Source organism: Panulirus ornatus, chromosome 58 (genome assembly GCF_036320965.1).
Source record: "Panulirus ornatus isolate Po-2019 chromosome 58, ASM3632096v1, whole genome shotgun sequence".
NCBI lineage: Eukaryota > Metazoa > Arthropoda > Malacostraca > Decapoda > Palinuridae > Panulirus > Panulirus ornatus.
In genome coordinates, this window is record NC_092281.1 from 4,169,651 (window position 1) to 4,189,797 (window position 20,147).

Here is a 20,147-nt window from a genome sequence, read left to right on the forward strand (position 1 = left end):
GCAGTGTGACTAGATGGGATAAAGAAAGAAATGAAAGGGTGCATGAGAGATGTGGTACGGCAGGGAATGCAAAGGGAGTGAATTGTGGAGTGCTAGAATGGGTGAGATGTAATACTTTGAGGTGGTTTGGGCAAGAGGAAAGAATGCAAGACTGGGAGTTTACAAGAGTATATGATAATACAATTAAAGGGGTTGCTGTGAGTGGAAGACCACATGTGACATGGCAAATAGGGCAGAGGAATACTGGGGGGAGAGAAATAGTGGAGGAATGCGTGGAATGGTGTATGCAAGGGAGGCATGTAAGGACAGGGATAAGTGGACACTCTTTTGCTGTGGCCACTTCTTAATGGGAAATCCTGGAGGGAGATATAGATAGGTAGATAGATTGCATGTCAAATTGTACAAAAGGAAAAAACCTCAATGCAGGTACCTTTGTGATTTTCTGTCTGTGATTTTACCTTACCTGTACTTTGTATCCTTGAAATAGAGGAATATTTGTGCTAACTAAACAAGGTTTAAGTCACATGAAATAATACATCAAGATTGCATAAAGTCCTTCTTTTATTTGCTTAATAATTAAATGAAGTCACTTAAAGATTAAAATCTTACATGACAGGCTGTTATATCAATAACAAGCACATTCATGTAAAAATGCTGATAATTTCACTTATCAAAGATGCAACAAGTAAAATGTCAAACATCTGTGTTAAGTATAAGGTGCAGTAAAATATAAGGTTAAATCTACATTTTGTTTCTCTTCAGACAGTTACTCTCATTATGTTAGAATGGAATTTTCAAGCAAATTATATAAGAAGAATTTTCTGAGACACATCTGAGTTACATCCAGTATAGTAGTAGCTAAATTATATGAAAATTTTTCGTTACATGACAAACATCGAGATATTAGTAATATGGTCTACTCTGCAAAAGCTCAGCATCTCAAATGAGTGATTATAATAATACTGGCCCTTTGTGATTCATATCTTGATTGTACACATGGTGAATGGATAATATGTAGAATATCCTGGGTTTAACTGCTCACTCCCCACGATCGTACCCTTTTCCCTCTTGCCAATGATTTATATTGAGACTTAAATCAGCTTTGATTCTACCAAGTCCTTTATTTCATTTTCCTTTCCAGCCTTTATGAGAAAGCATCAGGAACAGATGATCATTGGCCCCATTTGCATATATGCATTCTCTTTTATGTATGATTTTCATAATTTTTCTCTGATTTCTTCAAGAAATCAAAGTTTTTCGCAGCTGTACTAGACTCAGTCCTAGACTTCTAGGAAACATGTCATCCACAACCAGCCTTGCTGTTTTCTAGTGGAGACTTTCCTTTTTAAAATGAATCAATCAAATTCCATGTGGAATATTTCTTAACTCTCTATTCATCTCTACTAAACTCTACTCAGAATTATAAAGAACGAAGCATTATTTCACACAAACACATTGTCCTTGAATAAATTGCCAATGTAAATATTTTTCATGGATCCAGTTACCTGTGAGTGTCTAATATGCATCAATCCAGGTAACTCATAACTACATCAGTGCATGACAGGAGAGAAATACTAATCACGAATCTTCTGCACACAGGAGAAAAAGAATACTAATCACATGTCTTTTGCACAGAGAAAGTGAATAGATGGCAAGAGCAGGGGGTCTGGAAATCCTTCCCATTCTATCAACCCTTAAACTTTCCTAATACATAGCATATACTTAAAAGTTAAATTAAAAGATTATTATAAATAATGATTGTTTTTTTATTCATGATTACCCCAAAACCAATTTCTATGAAAGAGCTAAACCAAGACCTCTTTTGAAAGACTTCTAAACCCAAGGCTGCACTACTTCCAGTAGCAGGGAACTGTGAAGTTCTTTTTGAGTGACTAGTTCTCTGGCAAGACCATAATCCCAATGACATATCCTCGCCAATGGTGACTTTTCACCACATAACACCACTGGTTTCGATGCATTTCCATGACAGCTTGAGACTGAGAGTGTGCGAATGTGGCCTATTTTGTCTCTCCCTGGCGCTACCTCAAGGTGGGATGCCATTTCATGGTGGCATAGTGGTGATGAGAATGGATGAAAGCAGCAAGTATGAATATGTACCTGTGTATGTATGTATATGTCTGTGTATGTATATGTATGTATACGTTGAAATGCATATGTATGTTTATGTGCATGTGTGGGTGTTTATGTATATACATGTGTATGTGGGTGGGTTGGGCCATTCGTTGTCTGTTTCCTTTATTTATTTATTTATCATACTTAATCGCTGTCTCCCGTGTCAGCGAGGTAGCGCACAGAAACAGACGAAAGAATGGCCGAACCCACCTACATACACATGTATATACATAAATGCCCACACACGCACATGTACATACCTATGCATTTCAACATATACATACATATACATACACAGACATATACATATATACACATGTACATATTCATACTTGCTGCCTTCATCCATTCCCGTCACCACCCCGCCACACATGAAATGGCACCACCATCCCGTGCATGTGTGTGATGTAGCACTAGGAAGAGACAACAATGGCCACATTCGTTCACACTCAGTCTCTAGCTGTCATGTGTAATGCACCCAAACCACAGCTCCCTTTCCACATCCAGCCCCCACAAAACTTTCTGTGGTTTAATCCAAAAGCTTCACATGCCCTGGTTCAATCCACTGACAGCACACTGACTCCGGCATACCACATCGTTCCAATTCACTCTATTCCATGCATGCCTGTCACCTTCCTCTATGTTCAGGCCCCAATCACTCAAAATCTTTTTCACTCCATCCTTCCACCTCCAATTTGGTCTCACACTTCTCCTCGTTCCCTCCTCTGACACACATATCCCCTTTGTCAATCTTTCCTCACTCATTCTCTCTATGTGGCCAAACCATTTCAATACACCTCTTCTGCTCTCTCAACCACACTCTTTTTATTACCACAAATTTTCTTACCCTTTCATTACTTACTCGATCAAACCATCTCTCACCACATATTGTCCTCAAACATCTCATTTCCAACACATCCACCCTCCTCTGCACAACCCTATCTATAGCCCACTCCTTGGAACCATACGACATTATTGGAACCACTATTCCTTCAAGCACCCATTTTTGCTCTCCGAAATAATGGCGTTGCCTTCCACACATTCTTCAACACTCCCACAACCTTCGCCCCCTCCTCCACCATGTGACTCACTTCCACTTCCATGGTTCCATCCACTGCCAAATTCACTCCCGGATATCTAAAACACTTCACTTCCTCTAGTTTTTCTCCATTCAAACTTACCTCCCAATTAACTTGTCTGTCAACCCTACTGAATCTAATAACCTTGCTCTTATTCACATTTACTCTCAGCTTTATTCTTTCACACACTTTACCAAATTCAGTCACCAACTTCTGCAGTTTCTCACCCGAATCAGCCACCAGCACGGTATCATCAGCAAACACCAACTGACTTGCTTCCGAAGCCCTCTCATCCACAACACACTGCATACTTGCCCCCTCTCCAAAACTCTTGCATTTACCTCCCTAACCACCCTATCAGTGGGAGATAGCAACAGAGTATAAAATATAAATAAATATAATATATATATTATTATTATTATTTTATTTTGCTTTGTCGCTGTCTCCTGCGTTTGCGAGATAGCGCAAGGAAACAGACGAAAGAAATGGCCCAACCCACCCCCATACACATGTATATACATACACGTCCACACACACAAACATACATACCTATACATCTCAATGAACACACATATATATACACACACAGACATATGTACATGTACATAATTCATAGTCTGCCTTTATTTATTCCCATCGCCACCTCACCACACATGGAATAACATCTCCCTCCCCCCTCATGTGTGCGAGGTAGCGCTAGGAAAAGACAACAAAAGCCCCATTCGTTCACACTCAGTCTCTAGCTGTCATATAATATTGCCCGAAACCACAGCTACCTTTCCACATCCAGGCCCCACACAACTTTCCATGGTTTACCCCAGACGCTTCACATGCCCTGATTCAATCCATTGACAGCACGTCGACCCCGGTATACCACATCGATCCAATTCACTCTATTCCTTGCCCGCCTTTCACCCTCCTGCATGTTCAGGCCCCGATCACTCAAAATCTTTTTCACTCCATCTTTCCACCTCCAATTTGGTCTCCCACTTCTCCTTGTTCCCTCCACCTCCGACACATATATCCTCTTGGTCAATCTTTCCTCACTCATTCTCTCCATGTGCCCAAACCATTTCAAAACACCCTCTTCTGCTCTCTCAACCACGCTCTTTTTATTTCCACACATCCCTCTTACCCTTACATTACTTACTCGATCAAACCACCTCACACCACATATTGTCCTCATTTCCAGCACATCCACCCTCCTGCGCACAACTCTATCCATAGCCCACACCTCGCAACCATACAACATTGTTGGAACCACTATTCCTTAAAACATACCCATTTTTGATTTCCGAGATAATGTTCTCGACTTCCAAACATTCTTCAAGGCTCCCAGGATTTTCGCCCCCTCCCCCATCCTATGATTCACTTCCACTTCCATGGTTCCATCCGCTGCCAGATCCACTCCCAGATATCTAAAACACTTTACTTTATATATATATAAATTTTTTTTTTTTTTTTTTTTTTATACTTTGTCGCTGTCTCCCGCGTTTGCGAGGTAGCGCAAGGAAACAGACGAAAGAAATGGCCCACCCCCCCCCCCCATACACATGCACATACACACGTCCACACACGCAAATATACATACCTACACAGCTTTCCATGGTTTACCCCAGACGCTCCACATGCCTTGCTTCAATCCACTGACAGCACGTCAACCCCTGTATACCACATGACTCCAATTCACTCTATTTCTTGCCCTCCTTTCACCCTCCTGCATGTTCAGGCCCCGATCACACAAAATCTTTTTCACTCCATCTTTCCACCTCCAATTTGGTCTCCCTCTTCTCCTCGTTCCCTCCACCTCCGACACATATATCCTCTTGGTCAATCTCTCCTCACTCATTCTCTCCATGTGCCCAAACCATTTCAAAACACCCTCTTCTGCTCTCTCAACCACGCTCTTTTTACTTCCACACATCTCTCTTACCCTTACGTTACTTACTCGATCAAACCACCTCACACCACACATTGTCCTCAAACATCTCATTTCCAGCACATCCATCCTCCTGCGCACATCTCTATCCATAGCCCACGCCTCGCAACCATACAACATTGTTGGAACCACTATTCCCTCAAACATACCCATTTTTGCTTTCCGAGATAATGTTCTCGACTTCCACACATTTTTCAAGGCTCCCAAAATTTTCGCCCCCTCCCCCACCCTATGATCCACTTCCGCTTCCATGGTTCCATCCGCTGACAGATCCACTCCCAGATATCTAAAACACTTCACTTCCTCCAGTTTTTCTCCATTCAAACTCACCTCCCAATTGACTTGACCCTCACCCCTACTGTACCTAATAACCTTGCTCTTATTCACATTTACTCTCAACTTTCTTCTTCCACACACTTTACAAAACTCAGTCACCAGCTTCTGCAGTTTCTCACATGAATCAGCCACCAGCGCTGTATCATCAGCGAACAACAACTGACTCACTTCCCAAGCTCTCTCATCCCCAACAGACTTCATACTTGCCCCTTGGGATGTATTTAGGGAAGCAGTGATGACTTGCGCAAAAGATGCTTGTGGCATAAGAAGCGTGGGAGGTGGGTTGATTAGAAAGGGTAGTGAGTGGTGGGATGAAGAAGAAAGATTATTAGTGAAAGAGAAGAGAGAGGCATTTGGACGATTTTTGCAAGGAAAAAATGCAAATAACTGGGAGATGTATAAAAGAAAGAAGCAGGAGGTCAAGAGAAAGGTGCAAGAGGTGAAAAAGTGGGCAAATGAGAGTTGAGGTGAGAGAGTATCATTAAATTTTAAGGAAAATAAAAAGATGTTGTGGAAGGAGGTAAATAAAGTGGATGAGACAAGGGAGCAAATGGGAACTTCAGTGAAGGGGGCTAATGGGGAGGTGATAACTAGTATTGGTGATGTGAGAAGGAGATGGAATGAGTATTTTGAAGGTTTGTTGAATGTGTTTGATGATAGAGTGGCAGATATAGGGTGTTTTGGTCGAGGTGTGTGCAAAGTGAGAGGGTTAGGGAAAATGATTTGGTAAACAGAGAAGAGGTAGTAAAAGCATTGCAGAAGATGAAAGCCAGCAAGGCAGCAGGTTTGGATGGTACTGCAGTGGAATTTATCAAAAAAGGGGGTGACTGTATTGTTGACTGGTTGGTAAGGTTATTTAATGTATGTATGATTCATGGTGAGGTGCCTGAGGATTGGCAGAATGCTTGCATAGTGCCATTGTACAAAGGCAAAGGGGATAAGAGTGAGTGCTCAAATTACAGAGGTATAAGTTTGTTGAGTATTCCTGGCAAATTATATGGGAGGGTATTGATTGAGAGGGTGAAGGCATGTACAGAGCATCAGACTGGGGAAGAGCAGTGTGCTTTCAGAAGTGGTAGAGGATGTGTGGATCAGGTGTTTGCTTTGAAGAATGTATGTGAGAAATACGTAGAAAAGCAAATGGATTTGTATGTAGCATTTATGGATCTGGAGAAGGCATATGATAGAGTTGATAGAGATGCTCTGTGGAAGGTATTAAGAATATATGGTGTGGGAGGCAAGTTGTTGGAAGCAGTGAAAAGTTTTTATAGAGGATGTAAGGCATGTGTACGTGTAGGAAGAGAGGAAAGTGATTGGTTCTCAGTGAATGCAGGTTTGCGGCAGGGGTGTGTGATGTCTCCATGGTTGTTTAATTTGTTTATGGATGGGGTTGTTAGGGAGGTGAATGCAAGAGTTTTGGAAAGAGGGGCAAGTATGAAGTCTGTTGGGGATGAGAGAGCTTGGGAAGTGAGTCAGTTGTTCGCTGATGATACAGTGCTGGTGGCTGATTCATGTGAGAAACTGCAGAAGCTGGTGACTGAGTTTGGTAAAGTGTGTGAAAGAAGAAAGTTAAGAGTAAATGTGAATAAGAGCAAGGTTATTAGGTACAGTAGGGTTGAGGGTCAAGTCAATTGGGAGGTTAGTTTGAATGGAGAAAAACTGGAGGAAGTAAAGTGTTTTAGATATCTGGGAGTGGATCTGGCAGCAGATGGAACCCAGGAAGCGAATGTGAATCATAGGGTGGGAGAGGGGGCGAAAATCCTGGGAGCCTTGAAGAATGTGTGGAAGTCGAGAACATTATCTCCGAAAGCAAAAATGGCTATGTTTGAAGGAATAGTGGTTCCAACAATGTTGTATGGTTGCGAGGCGTGGGCTATGGATAGAGTTGTGCGCTGGAGGGTGGATGTGCTGGAAATGAGATGTTTGAGGACAATGTGTGGTGTGAGGTGGTTTGATCGAATAAGTAATGTAAGGGTAAGAGAGATGTGTGGAAATAAAAAGAGCATGGTTGAGAGAGCAGAAGAGGGTGTTTTGAAATGGTTTGGGCACATGGAGAGAATGAGTGAGGAAAGATTGACCAAGAGGATATATGTGTCGGAGGTGGAGGGAACGAGGAGAAGTGGGAGACCAAATTGGAGGTGGAAAGATGGAGTGAAAAAGATTTTGAGTGATCGGGTCCTGAACATGCAGGAGGGTGAAAGGCAGGCAAGGAATAGAGTGAACTGGATCGATGTGGTATACCGGGGTTGACGTGCTGTCAGTGGATTGAATCAGGGCATGTGAAGCGTCTGTGGTAAACCATGGAAAGTTATGTGGGGCCTGGATGTGGAAAGGGAGCTGTGGTTTCGGGCATTATTGCATGAAAGCTAGAGACTGAGTGTGAACGAATGAGGCCTTTGTTGTCTTTTCCTAGCGCTACCCCGCACACATGAGGGGGGAGGGGGATGGTATTCCATGTGTGGCGAGGTGGCGATGGGAATGAATAAAGGCAGACAGTGTGCATTGTGTGCATGGGTATATATGTATGTGTCTGAGTGTGTATATATATGTGTACATTGAGATGTATAGGTATGTATATTTGCGTGTGTGGACATGTGTGTATATACATGTGTATGGGGGTGGGTTGGGCCATTTTCTTTCGTCTGTTTCCTTGTGCTACCTCGCAAACGCGGGAGACAGCAACAAAGCAAAATAAAAAAAATAAATATAATATATATATATTATTAGTCGCTGTCTCCCATGTTAGCAAGGTTGCACAAGGAAATAGACGAAAGAATGATCCAACCCATCCATATACACATGTATATACATAAACACCCACACACGCACATATACATACCTATACATTTCAATGTATACATGGATATACATACACAGACATATACATATATACACATGTACACATTCATACTTGCTGCCTTTATCCATTCCCATCGCCACCCCGCCACACATGAAATGGCACCTCCCCCACACGCGCGTGTGAGAGGTGGCACTCGGAAAAGACAACAAAGGCCTCATTTGTTCACACTCAGTCTCTAGCTGTCGTGTGTAATGCACCGAAACCACAGCTCCATTTCCAAATTATATACATACATATATTTACATACATATTGGCCATCTCCCGCATCAGCGAAGTACAGTTAAGAACAGAGGACTGAGCCTTAGAGGGAATATCCTCACTTGGCCCACTTCTCTCTTCCTTTTGGAAAATTAATATATTAATATTTTATTTTATTAATATATTCATACTTGATTGCTATTCACCACATTAATGAGGTACCACCAGGAACAGATGAAAGGCCACACCCTCTCATATCCAGCACATCCATTTCTAGCTGTCATGTGAAATGGTCCAAAACCAGAGCTCCCTATCCACAAACAGGCCCCCCCTGACCTTTTCATGGTTTATCCTAGATGCTTTAAATGCCCTGGTTTAGTCCACTGACAGCACGTCAGCCCCAATATATGACATCATTCCAATTCACTCTATCCCATGTACGCCTTTCACCCTCCTGCATGTTCATTCCCTGATTACTCAAAATCTTTTTCACTCCACACTTCCATCTCCAGTTTGGTGTCACTGTTCCTATTTCTTTCACTTCTGATACATATACCCTCTTTGTCAACCTTTCCTTACTCATCCTATCCATAAGTCCAATGCATTTCAACACACCCTCTTGTGCTCTCTCAACCATACTTTTTTTATTACCACACATCTCTCTTACTCTTTCATTACTTACTCGATCAAACCACCTCACATCATACTGTCCTCAAACACTTCATTTCCAGAAGATCCACCCTCCTCAGCACAGCCTTAATAGCCCATGCCTTGCTTCCTTATAATACTGTTGGGACTTATACACATTCAAAAATACCTATTTTTGCCCTCCCAGATAATCTTTTCTATTTCCACACTTTCTTTAGGATTCCCAGAACCTTTGCCCCCCTCAACCAATCTATGACTCATTTCTGCTTCTATTGTATTATTTGCTGCCATGTCCACTCCTGGGTATTTAAACACCATTACCCCAATTTTACTCCATTCAAACTCACACCCCAAATAACTTGTCCCTCAGAACTCCTAAACCTAATAACATTGCTTTTATTCATATTTACTCTCATCTTCCTCCTATCACAGGGAGAAAGAATACTTCCCATGTATTCCCTGCATGTTGTAGAAGGTGACTAAACCCTTCCCTTGGATTTCAATTCCTAAAAGAGGAAAAGCAGGAATCAAGCGGGGAATGCTCATCCACCTCAAAGGCTAAGACTGGGGTGTCTGAATGTGTGTGGATGAAACCAAGATGAGAGGAAAGGAGAAATAGGTAGTATGTTTGAGGAAAGAAACCTGGATGTTCTGGCTATAAGTGAAACAAGGCTCAAGCGTAAAGGGGAAGAATGGTTTTGAAACACCTTGGGAGTAAAGTCACAGGCTGATAAGAGGACAAGAGCTAAGGAAGGAGTAACAGTACTCCTGAAGCAGGAGTCATGGGAGTGTGTGATAGTGTAAGGAAGTAAATTCTAGATTGATGTGGGTAAACCTCAAAGTAGGTGAAGAGAGATGGGTGATTATGGGTGCTTATGCACCTAGTCATGAGAATAAAGATCTTGAAAAGCAAGTGTTTTGGGAGCAGCTGAATGAGTGTGTCATCAGTTTTGGTGCACAAGACAGGGTATTAGTGATGGGTGACTTAAATGCGAGGGTGAGTAATGTGGCAGTTGAGAGAATAATTGGCGTACATGGGGAAGTCAGTTTTGTGAATGGAAATGGTGAAGAGCTTGTCGATTTTTGTGCTGAAATCAATGGAACCACTGGAAATGATGTGTCATAAAGTGAGTGAGGGAACAAAGGTCAGGGAAGTAATGAGAACTGTGTAGAAAGGCTGCTATCTGTGAGGGCAAAGATGGGTATGTTTGAGGGTACAGTAATCCTGATAGTTTATAGATGCTTGGAATGGGCTATAGATGAGGATTAATGGAATAGGATGAATGTGTTAGAAATTAAATGTTTGAGTACAGTCCATGGTGTAAGGAGAATCGATTAAGAAATGATAGCATAAGAGAGACATGTGGTAATGACAACAGTATGCCAGAGAGAGGGTGTGCTGAAATGGTTCAGATACTGGGAAAGAATGCATTAGGAAAGGTTGACAAAAAGGATGTTGAAGGGACAAGAAGAAGGGGAAGACTAGACTGGGGATGGAAGGATGGAGTGGCTAAGGGGCCTGAACATGCAGAAGGATGTAAGGAGTGCATGGGATAAAGTGAGTTGAAATATTATGGTATATAGGGAGCGAAGTACTGTCAGTGTACTGAATCAGAGCATATGCAGCGGGGTAAACATGGAAAGGCCTATGGAACCTGCCTGGTTGTGGATAGGGGAATGTGGTTTTGTTGGGAAAAAACAAAAACTTAGAGATTGGATCTGAGCAAATGAGGCAATTTCTTCATTTGTTCCTGGTGCTGCCTGTTAACACAGGAAATGGCATAATACAAAAAAAGAAAAAGAATATGCTGACCATGTTTTTCTAAAATCAGAATGCAAACTTCTATTTATAGTTTTATACTTAACCAAAATACTATATATAAAGAACATTTGTGGTTTATCTAATACTACACAATACATAAAAATGTAATTAAATCATTCAAATCTATAAGTAACTTCCAGGACAGTGCAAATTTTCTCTACACTCCTCATAAAAATAGTAAGAAGACATAAGACGAGAATATGTGAACCTTCATAGAGGAGTTTTGGAGTGAAGACTGACCAGATGAAAAGATGGTGCCGTTGAAATGTGACATTCACCAGGTAGAGGCTGATAGTAGCCAATCGCACACACCACCATATACATAATGGTTGCTGCCACCTAGTAACAAACAGATAAAATTTAGAATCTGAATTTCATCTTTAACTTTTTTTACAAGGTACACAGGGTGATTCATGTGCATACACATCCTCAAATTAGTCTCATAAACTAAAATGAAAACAAGATGCCCCACAGTTATAATAACTTCAAAATTTTTCACTTTGCTCATTAAAAATAATCAGACAAATAAAAACAAGTAACTTCATTTGCAACAACTACTTCACATACAAAACAATTCCATTGCACTCAATTTCCCTGGCATCCTCGTCTAAAATAATTCTAGCCATACACAAACTACTCTGCGTCTGTCCACTGCCTTCATAGTTTACTACTTCTACTTTCATCTCTATGAGCATACATCTTCCTCATCAACCTATTGTCAGTTAAGCATCTTGAAATTTCCTCATACTATATATATCTCTTCTTTGTTCTCTCTTTCCTCCACTCTGTCATCTCTTAATATTTACACCCAAATCTTGAATGCTGTATCTGAGACACTTCATGTAAGGCATAAGCCAAAGCCAAATGAATTTCTACTGTTCTTGAATCTGTTCTATTTCATGAACATGAATTACCTCAAGAGGCTCAAAGAATTTGAATTCTGTGGTTTAGAAATAAGGGGGAGATACACTATAATATAAGCATGGTAGCAAACAGAAGGCATAAAGAGTAACATTCTAAATTTGAGGGCATCTCAGCAAGGAAGGTAAAGAATCACCAAGCTGGGAATAATTCCTAGGAACATGACAAAAAGATATAAAAAAATGTATGAGTATCGAGCAAAAAGAGTATGTAAGGCAACATCTGGAAAATCAGATAAATACATGTGGTGATTTCATAAATATTTGTAAGAAAATGTTCCCCTGATGAACCTTGGATGGCTAATTATTCCAAAGGAGTAGTGGTAGGTAGAAACAGTATAATTCATCAGGCAAGACATGCCTTGAATAGTATGTGCTAGCAGTGCCATTCCAGCAAAATCTTGTCAGGAATAATTGCAGGTAGGAACATTTTTTTCCTCACTTTATTGTACCTTAGTTTATAAATTTGCCTGTAAAATACATTTCATGTACTTTACTGGGTTGATAAGATGCTTACAGATTTGATATGTATCATCCTTTTCCATATCAACTTTAAATAAGGAAAACAAAGTAGTGGTGATAACAAGTAGTGGTGATGTGAGAGGGAGATGGAGTGAGTATTTTGAAGGTTTGTTGAATGTGTTTGATGATAGAGTGGCAGATATAGGGTGTTTTGGTCGAGGTGGTGTGCAAAGTGAGAGGGTTAGGGAAAATGATTTGGTAAACAGAGAAGAGGTAGTAAAAGCTTTGCGGAAGATGAAAGCCGGCAAGGCAACAGGTTTGGATAGTATTGCAGTGGAATTTATTAAAAAAGGGGGTGACTGTATTGTTGACTGATTGGTAAGGTTATTCAATGTATGTATGACTCACGGTGAGGTGCCTGAGGATTGGCGGAATGCGTGCATAGTGCCATTGTACAAAGGCAAAGGGGATAAGAGTGAGTGCTCAAATTACAGAGGTATAAGTTTGTTGAGTTTGGATGGTATTGCAGTGGAATTTATTAAAAAAGGGGGTGACTGTATTGTTGACTGGTTGGTAAGGTTATTCAATGTATGTATGACTCATGGTGAGGTGCCTGAGGATTGGCGGAATGCGTGCATAGTGCCATTGTACAAAGGCAAAGGGGATAAGAGTGAGTGCTCAAATTACAGAGGTATAAGTTTGTTGAGTATTCCTGGTAAATTATATGGGAGGGTATTGATTGAGAGGGTGAAGGCATGTACAGAGCATCAGACTGGGGAAGAGCAGTGTGGTTTCAGAAGTGGTAGAGGATGTGTGGATCAGGTGTTTGCTTTGAAGAATGTATGTGAGAAATACTTAGAAAAGCAAATGGATTTGTATGTAGCATTTATGGATCTGGAGAAGGCATATGATAGAGTTGATAGAGATGCTCTGTGGAAGGTATTAAGAATATATGGTGTGGGAGGAAAGTTGTTAGAAGCAGTGAAAAGTTTTTATCGAGGACGTAAGGCATGTGTACGTGTAGGAAGAGAGGAAAGTGATTGGTTCTCAGTGAATGTAGGTTTGCGGCAGGGGTGTGTGATGTCTCCATGGTTGTTTAATTTGTTTATGGATGGGGTTGTTAGGGAGGTAAATGCAAGAGTTTTGGAAAGAGGGGCAAGTATGAAGTCTGTTGGGGATGAGAGAGCTTGGGAAGTGAGTCAGTTGTTGTTCGCTGATGATACAGCGCTGGTGGCTGATTCATGTGAGAAACTGCAGAAGCTGGTGACTGAGTTTGGAAAAGTGTGTGGAAGAAGAAAGTTAAGAGTAAATGTGAATAAGAGCAAGGTTATTAGGTACAGTAGGGTTGAGGGTCAAGTCAATTGGGAGGTGAGTTTGAATGGAGAAAAACTGGAGGAAGTGAAGTGTTTTAGATATCTGGGAGTGGATCTGGCAGCGGATGGAACCCAGGAAGCGGAAGTGGATCATAGGGTGGGGGAGGGGGCGAAAATCCTGGGGGCCTTGAAGAATGTGTGGAAGTCGAGAACATTATCTCGGAAAGCAAAAATGGGTATGTTTGAAGGAATAGTGGTTCCAACAATGTTGTATGGTTGCGAGGCGTGGGCTATGGATAGAGTTGTGCGCAGGAGGATGGATGTGCTGGAAATGAGATGTTTGAGGACAATGTGTGGTGTGAGGTGGTTTGATCGAGTGAGTAACGTAAGGGTAAGAGAGATGTGTGGAAATAAAAAGAGCGTGGTTGAGAGAGCAGAAGAGGGTGTTTTGAAGTGGTTTGGGCACATGGAGAGGATGAGTGAGGAAAGATTGACCAAGAGGATATATGTGTCGGAGGTGGAGGGAACAAGGAGAAGAGGGAGACCAAATTGGAGGTGGAAAGATGGAGTGAAAAAGATTTTGTGTGATCGGGGCCTGAACATGCAGGAGGGTGAAAGGAGGGCAAGGAATAGAGTGAATTGGAGCGATGTGGTATACCGGGGTTGACGTGCTGTCAGTGGATTGAAGCAGGGCATGTGAAGCGTCTGGGGTAAACCATGGAAAGCTGTGTAGGTATGTATATTTGCGTGTGTGGACGTATGTATATACATGTGTATGGGGAGGGGGTTGGGCCATTTCTTTCGTCTGTTTCCTTGCGCTACCTCGCAAACGCGGGAGACGGCGACAAAGTATAATAAAAAATAATATAAAAAGTTTGTTGAGTATTCCTGGTAAATTATATGGGAGGGTATTGATTGAGAGGGTGAAGGCATGTACAGAGCATCAGATTGGGGAAGAGCAGTGTGCTTTCAGAAGTGGTAGAGGATGTGTGGATCAGGTGTTTGCTTTGAAGAATGTATGTGAGAAATACTTAGAAAAGCAAATGGATTTGTATGTAGCATTTATGGATCTGGAGAAGGCATATGATAGAGTTGATAGAGATGCTCTGTGGAAGGTATTAAGAATATATGGTGTGGGAGGCAAGTTGTTAGAAGCAGTGAAAAGTTTTTATCGAGGATGTAAGGCATGTGTACGTGTAGGAAGAGAGGAAAGTGATTGGTTCTCAGTGAATGTAGGTTTGCGGCAGGGGTGTGTGATGTCTCCATGGTTGTTTAATTTGTTTATGGATGGGGTTGTTAGGGAGGTGAATGCAAGAGTTTTGGAAAGAGGGGCAAGTATGAAGTCTGTTGGGGATGAGAGAGCTTGGGAAGTGAGTCAGTTGTTGTTCGCTGATGATACAGCGCTGGTGGCTGATTCATGTGAGAAACTGCAGAAGCTGGTGACTGAGTTTGGTAAAGTGTGTGAAAGAAGAAAGTTAAGAGTAAATGTGAATAAGAGCAAGGTTATTAGGTACAGTAGGGTTGAGGGTCAAGTCAATTGGGAGGTGAGTTTGAATGGAGAAAAACTGGAGGAAGTGAAGTGTTTTAGATATCTGGGAGTGGATCTGGCAGCGGATGGAACCATGGAAGCGGAAGTGGATCATAGGGCGGGGGAGGGGGCGAAAATTCTGGGAGCCTTGAAGAATGTGTGGAAGTCGAGAACATTATCTCGGAAAGCAAAAATGGGTATGTTTGAAGGAATAGTGGTTCCAACAATGTTGTATGGTTGCGAGGTGTGGGCTATGGATAGAGTTGTGCGCAGGAGGATGGATGTGCTGGAAATGAGATGTTTGAGGACAATGTGTGGTGTGAGGTGATTTGATTGAGTAAGTAATGTAAGGGTAAGAGAGATGTGTGGAAATAAAAAGGGCATGGTTGAGAGAGCAGAAGAGGGTGTTTTGAAATGGTTTGGGCACATGGAGAGAATGAGCGAGGAAAGATTGACCAAGAGGATATATGTGTCGGAGGTGGAGGGAACGAGGAGAAGAGGGAGACCAAATTGGAGGTGGAAAGATGGAGTGAAAAAGATTTTGTGTGATCGGGCCTGAACATGTAGGAGGGTGAAAGGAGGGCAAGGAATAGAGTGAATTGGAGCGATGTGGTACACCGGGGTTGACGTGCTGTCAGTGGATTGAATCGGGGCATGTGAAGCGTCTGGGGTAAACCATGGAAAGCTGTGTAGGTATGTATATTTGCGTGTGTTGACGTATGTATATACATGTGTATGGGGGTTGGTTGGGCCATTTCTTTCGTCTGTTTCCTTGCGCTACCTCGCAAACGCGGGAGACAGCGACAAAGCAAAATAAAAAAAAAAAAAAAACATTACAGATGGGCCAGGATATAGTACAAAATACGTTCCAAGAATGTTCACATTAAATCACTTTGCACCGTATCATAATAATAGTTTCCACATAAACATAGAGTTTGGGTCCAAAGACCCAAAATACAAGAAATTTTACTGAAATGTTTTGTAAGTAATGGAAATAATGTGCCAAATAATGGTCAAAACATTAGTAATTTTCAGTTTACACATTGGGTAAGTACCGTATCATTCACCAAAAGTAAGATTACTTGAACAGTTGAGTAACTGGGACCCTGAGAAGGGTTAAGTAAGGTTTCTTTTTACATATTTTGTGAATGTGTAGATAATCATTATGCATTAGGTTAAAACTTTGTATATAAGAAGTATATGAATACAATTTACGTATCATTCCCTAAGTAAAACAACGTTCAGTACTGAAAGATGATCTGACTTGTCTCCATGATGCATCATCAATTTTGCTATTATTTTCCTTAAAATACAGCTGAACCAGGGCATGTGAAGCATCTAGGGTAAACCATGGAAAGGTCCGTGGGACCTGGATGAGGATAGGGAGCTGTGGTTTTGGTGCATTACATATGACAGCTAGAGACAGAGTGTGAACAAATGTGGCCTTTTTTGTCTAATTTCCTGGTGCTACCTCTCTGAAGCAGGAGGTAGTGATGCTATTTCCTGTGGGGTGGGGTAGCCACAGAAAATGGGTGAAGGGAAGCAAGTATGAATATGTACATGTATATACATATGTTCTGTATGTATATGTTGATATGTATTTGTGTGTGTATGGGCATTTATGTATATATATGTGTATATGAGTGGATGGGCCATTCTTCGTCTATTTCCTGGCGCTACCTTGCTAATGCAGGAAACAGCGATTAAGTATAATAAATGATTATATAACTTATTTTTAGTGCATGAAATAGTCAAGAACCTAATAATGACAACCATTTTGATAAATTATATAAATAAATGTAATTCACTATCACTGACGAAACGTAAGATGAATTTTTTGAACAGTATAGTGACTGGGACCCCAAGACTTATATAAGCGGTAAAAGGTCTGTCTTTATACATGTGGATGCTGGTAGAGAACTGTTGCATGGATTGTAATTACCTATTTATACTGTACAGAGAAGTAGTTTTACATTCGCATGGCCCCACCTGTCAAACATTCTTGATAATCACACAACTTCTAAAAATTACTGTTTCTTAAGTGGTGATGCTTCTATCTCCACAAAATGCATGGCATAGGTTATTTTTGTGGGAATGCGAGTATCTATCCCCTTTCTCCAAGAGGACCTCTTCATCCAATTCATGGTTCAACTGTTCCTGCTCTGAGGCCATTCAGTTCAGGCAAGGGATCAGGCATATTGAGCTTGGGGAAACTCTCCTTCCCCTGGCTTCCATTCAGCTTTCATCACTGTCCGTAATCACTGCAAGCATGTTGTCCATGAGGCAAAGCACTCCCTTTATTCAAAGGCAAGTGTGATAACCTTTCCTCGTCATCCATTGATAGGTCTCCCTAGTCTTTAGCTAAGGGCATCTCTAACAACTTCTGTTGCTTTGCCTTTCCTTCTTTTTCTTTTCTGATAGTACAACAGCTGTCTCAGCCATAGAAAAAGTAACTCTCTTTGGTTCCTAATTCTTCTCTAACTCCACCTTGGATGACTCTAACATTCTTTTACACCCTGATGCTCCTCTTACCAATCCCATGCCCCTCCCTATGATCTGTTTTCAGACTGTCCGAAAAAACTTCGATCTCTGGACACACGCAAGGTTTATGGTCCTAATGGCATCCATCCCCGTGTACTCAGAGTTTGCATTTGAGCTTAAACCTGTGCTTGCTCATCTCTTCCACTTCTGTATGCACTGATACAACCCATCCATAAGAAAGGTGACTGTTCTGACCCCTCTAACTATAGTCCTATTGCTTTGACATCTACTGTTTCCAAAGTCTTTAAATCCCTACTCAACTCCCATATTCTTAGACACCTTGAAAATCAGTCTTCACTCTGATCACCAATAAGGCTTCCATAAGGCGAGATCCAATGGTGATATTCTTTCCAATCTTACTAATGCATGGTCATCATCCCTGAAAGATTTTGGGAAGTTATGTGTAGTTGCCCTTGAAATATCCAAAGCTTCTGACAGAATGTGGCATCGGGGTCTCATCCCTAAGCTCCTCTCCTTTGGCTTCCCTCCCTCACTTTGCTCCTTCATATCTAGCTTCCTCTATGACCAATCTATCTCTGTGGTTGTTGATAGGTCAGTCTCTCAACTTTTCTCCATAGACAACAGTGTCCTTCAAAGTTCTGTCCTGTCCCCTCTACTTTTTCTCCACTTTTTCAATGATTTCGTCTTCTCTACAAATAATCAAATGCACTCATACACTGATGACTCAGTAATGCATTGATCCATATCCTTCAATTCTGCCTCTTCTGTCACTCAATCTGCATCTCGTCTTGACACAATTCCTCAATAAACTCAGACCTGGACAGGATATTTCAGTGTGGTAGACAAAATCCAGTTAAGGTTAATGCCTCCAAAACCCAGTTTTTACCAATCTCTCAGTCTAAAACTCCTCACAACTCTTGTCTCTCCTTTGACAATTCTGTAATTCCAGCTCTTGAGTCAATGAATGAACCTTGTCACTGTAACATCCACTCTTTCTTGGAAACCCCACATTACAGTAATACCTAAGCCTGCCTCTAAAAAACTGGGAGTCCTGTTTAAATGCTGCAACTTCTTGTCTTCTGAACAGGCACTCTGTTTATACAAAGGATTTATTTGTCCTTTTATGAAGTACTGCTCTCACATCTGGGGTGGTTCTAGCTCTGCATTCTTACTTGACAGAAGTGAGTTGAAGGCGGTCCAACTTATAAACTGTCCCAGGCTAACTTCCAAACTTAATCCTCTTGCCCTGCACTGCAATATTGGTTCACTTTCCCTTTTCTATAGGTATTACTTTGGTTTTTGCACCCAGGAGCTAGATTCTTGTATGCCTTACCCTCTAGGTAGACCAACAATACTCAGCAAGCTGCTGCATCACATGATTGCTGTGTGGCTATTGGTAACGCAAAGGTGGGCCGCTTTGATAACTACTTCTTTCCCTACACATTGAAGCTTTGGAACTCTCTATCCTCTCATGTCTCTCCAATAACTATGACCTGGCACATTTTAAAAGAGAGGTTTTTCACTTCTTCCAAAATTCGTATTTTCCCTTGTCTTTTCTTTTTCCCTTTCATTTTTCTCTCTGTTTCAATTAAGGCCCAGCCTTGATATGGACTTTTGTCCATGACTGGAGCCTTCAACATAAAAAAAAATGCTATATGCATGATTTTATTCCATTCATCCATCACTCATATAATAAGAGTACTTCTTTACATCTTTTTTAACAAGTTTCTTGCTTACTCTCATTTTATGTCCTCTGGTTGCACTATCCATACATCTCTTGAACAAATGTTAACTATCTATGTCATGAGTCTGTTTTGAAAATTTTTTCAATGTGATCAATTCATCCCTTAATCTACTCTCTCTTCTAAGGTGGCCGACTTTAAAGCCTCTAGCATTTCCTGTAAGTCAGCTCTCTTAATTCTGCTATCAATTTTGCTGCCTTTCTCTGGATATTCTCAGTTAACTCTTTGTGCTTCTTTAGATGCATTGACCAAACCTGAGAAACATTCTAATTTTAGCCTTATGTAGGAATGAATAGCTTGTTAAATATTTCCTAATCCATTCACTTGAAAGCTATTTTGATAATTGCCTACAGACAGATTGTCTCCTTAACTTTTCTTCTACCATGGGACTTTGGCAACAGGTTAGTGATGATGTTGACTCCTAAGTCTTTTTTGCATAGAGAATCCTGAACTAATTTTTGTGAGGTAACAGTCATACTGGTGCCCTTTTTCACTTAATTCCATAAGTCTCTCTCACACATAGAATCCTGAAGCTTATTTCCTGCTAGGTAATAATCATACTGAGGCCTTCTTTCACTCTGCCCCAACCTCATTACTTTACAACTGCTTGGGTTGAGTTTCATCAACTTTGTGGAGTGTAGTGCCATCAATTGGGTGAACTGCAT

General features: G+C 41.2%; 1 protein-coding gene across 3 annotated transcripts in view; it reads right to left on the reverse strand.

Annotated features, from left to right (window-relative positions):
* Positions 1 to 5,406: 5,406 nt before the first annotated feature.
* Positions 5,407 to 20,147, reverse strand: part of LOC139766856 (GPI ethanolamine phosphate transferase 2-like) — a 110,396-nt gene continuing 95,655 nt past the window's right edge. For all 3 annotated transcript variants that reach the window (XM_071695814.1, XM_071695813.1, XM_071695815.1), the window contains one exon: positions 5,407 to 11,354. In XM_071695814.1, the coding sequence (XP_071551915.1) occupies positions 11,129 to 11,354 (226 nt within the window). In that variant the 3' untranslated portion in view covers positions 5,407 to 11,128. The remainder of the gene's footprint in view (positions 11,355 to 20,147) is intronic.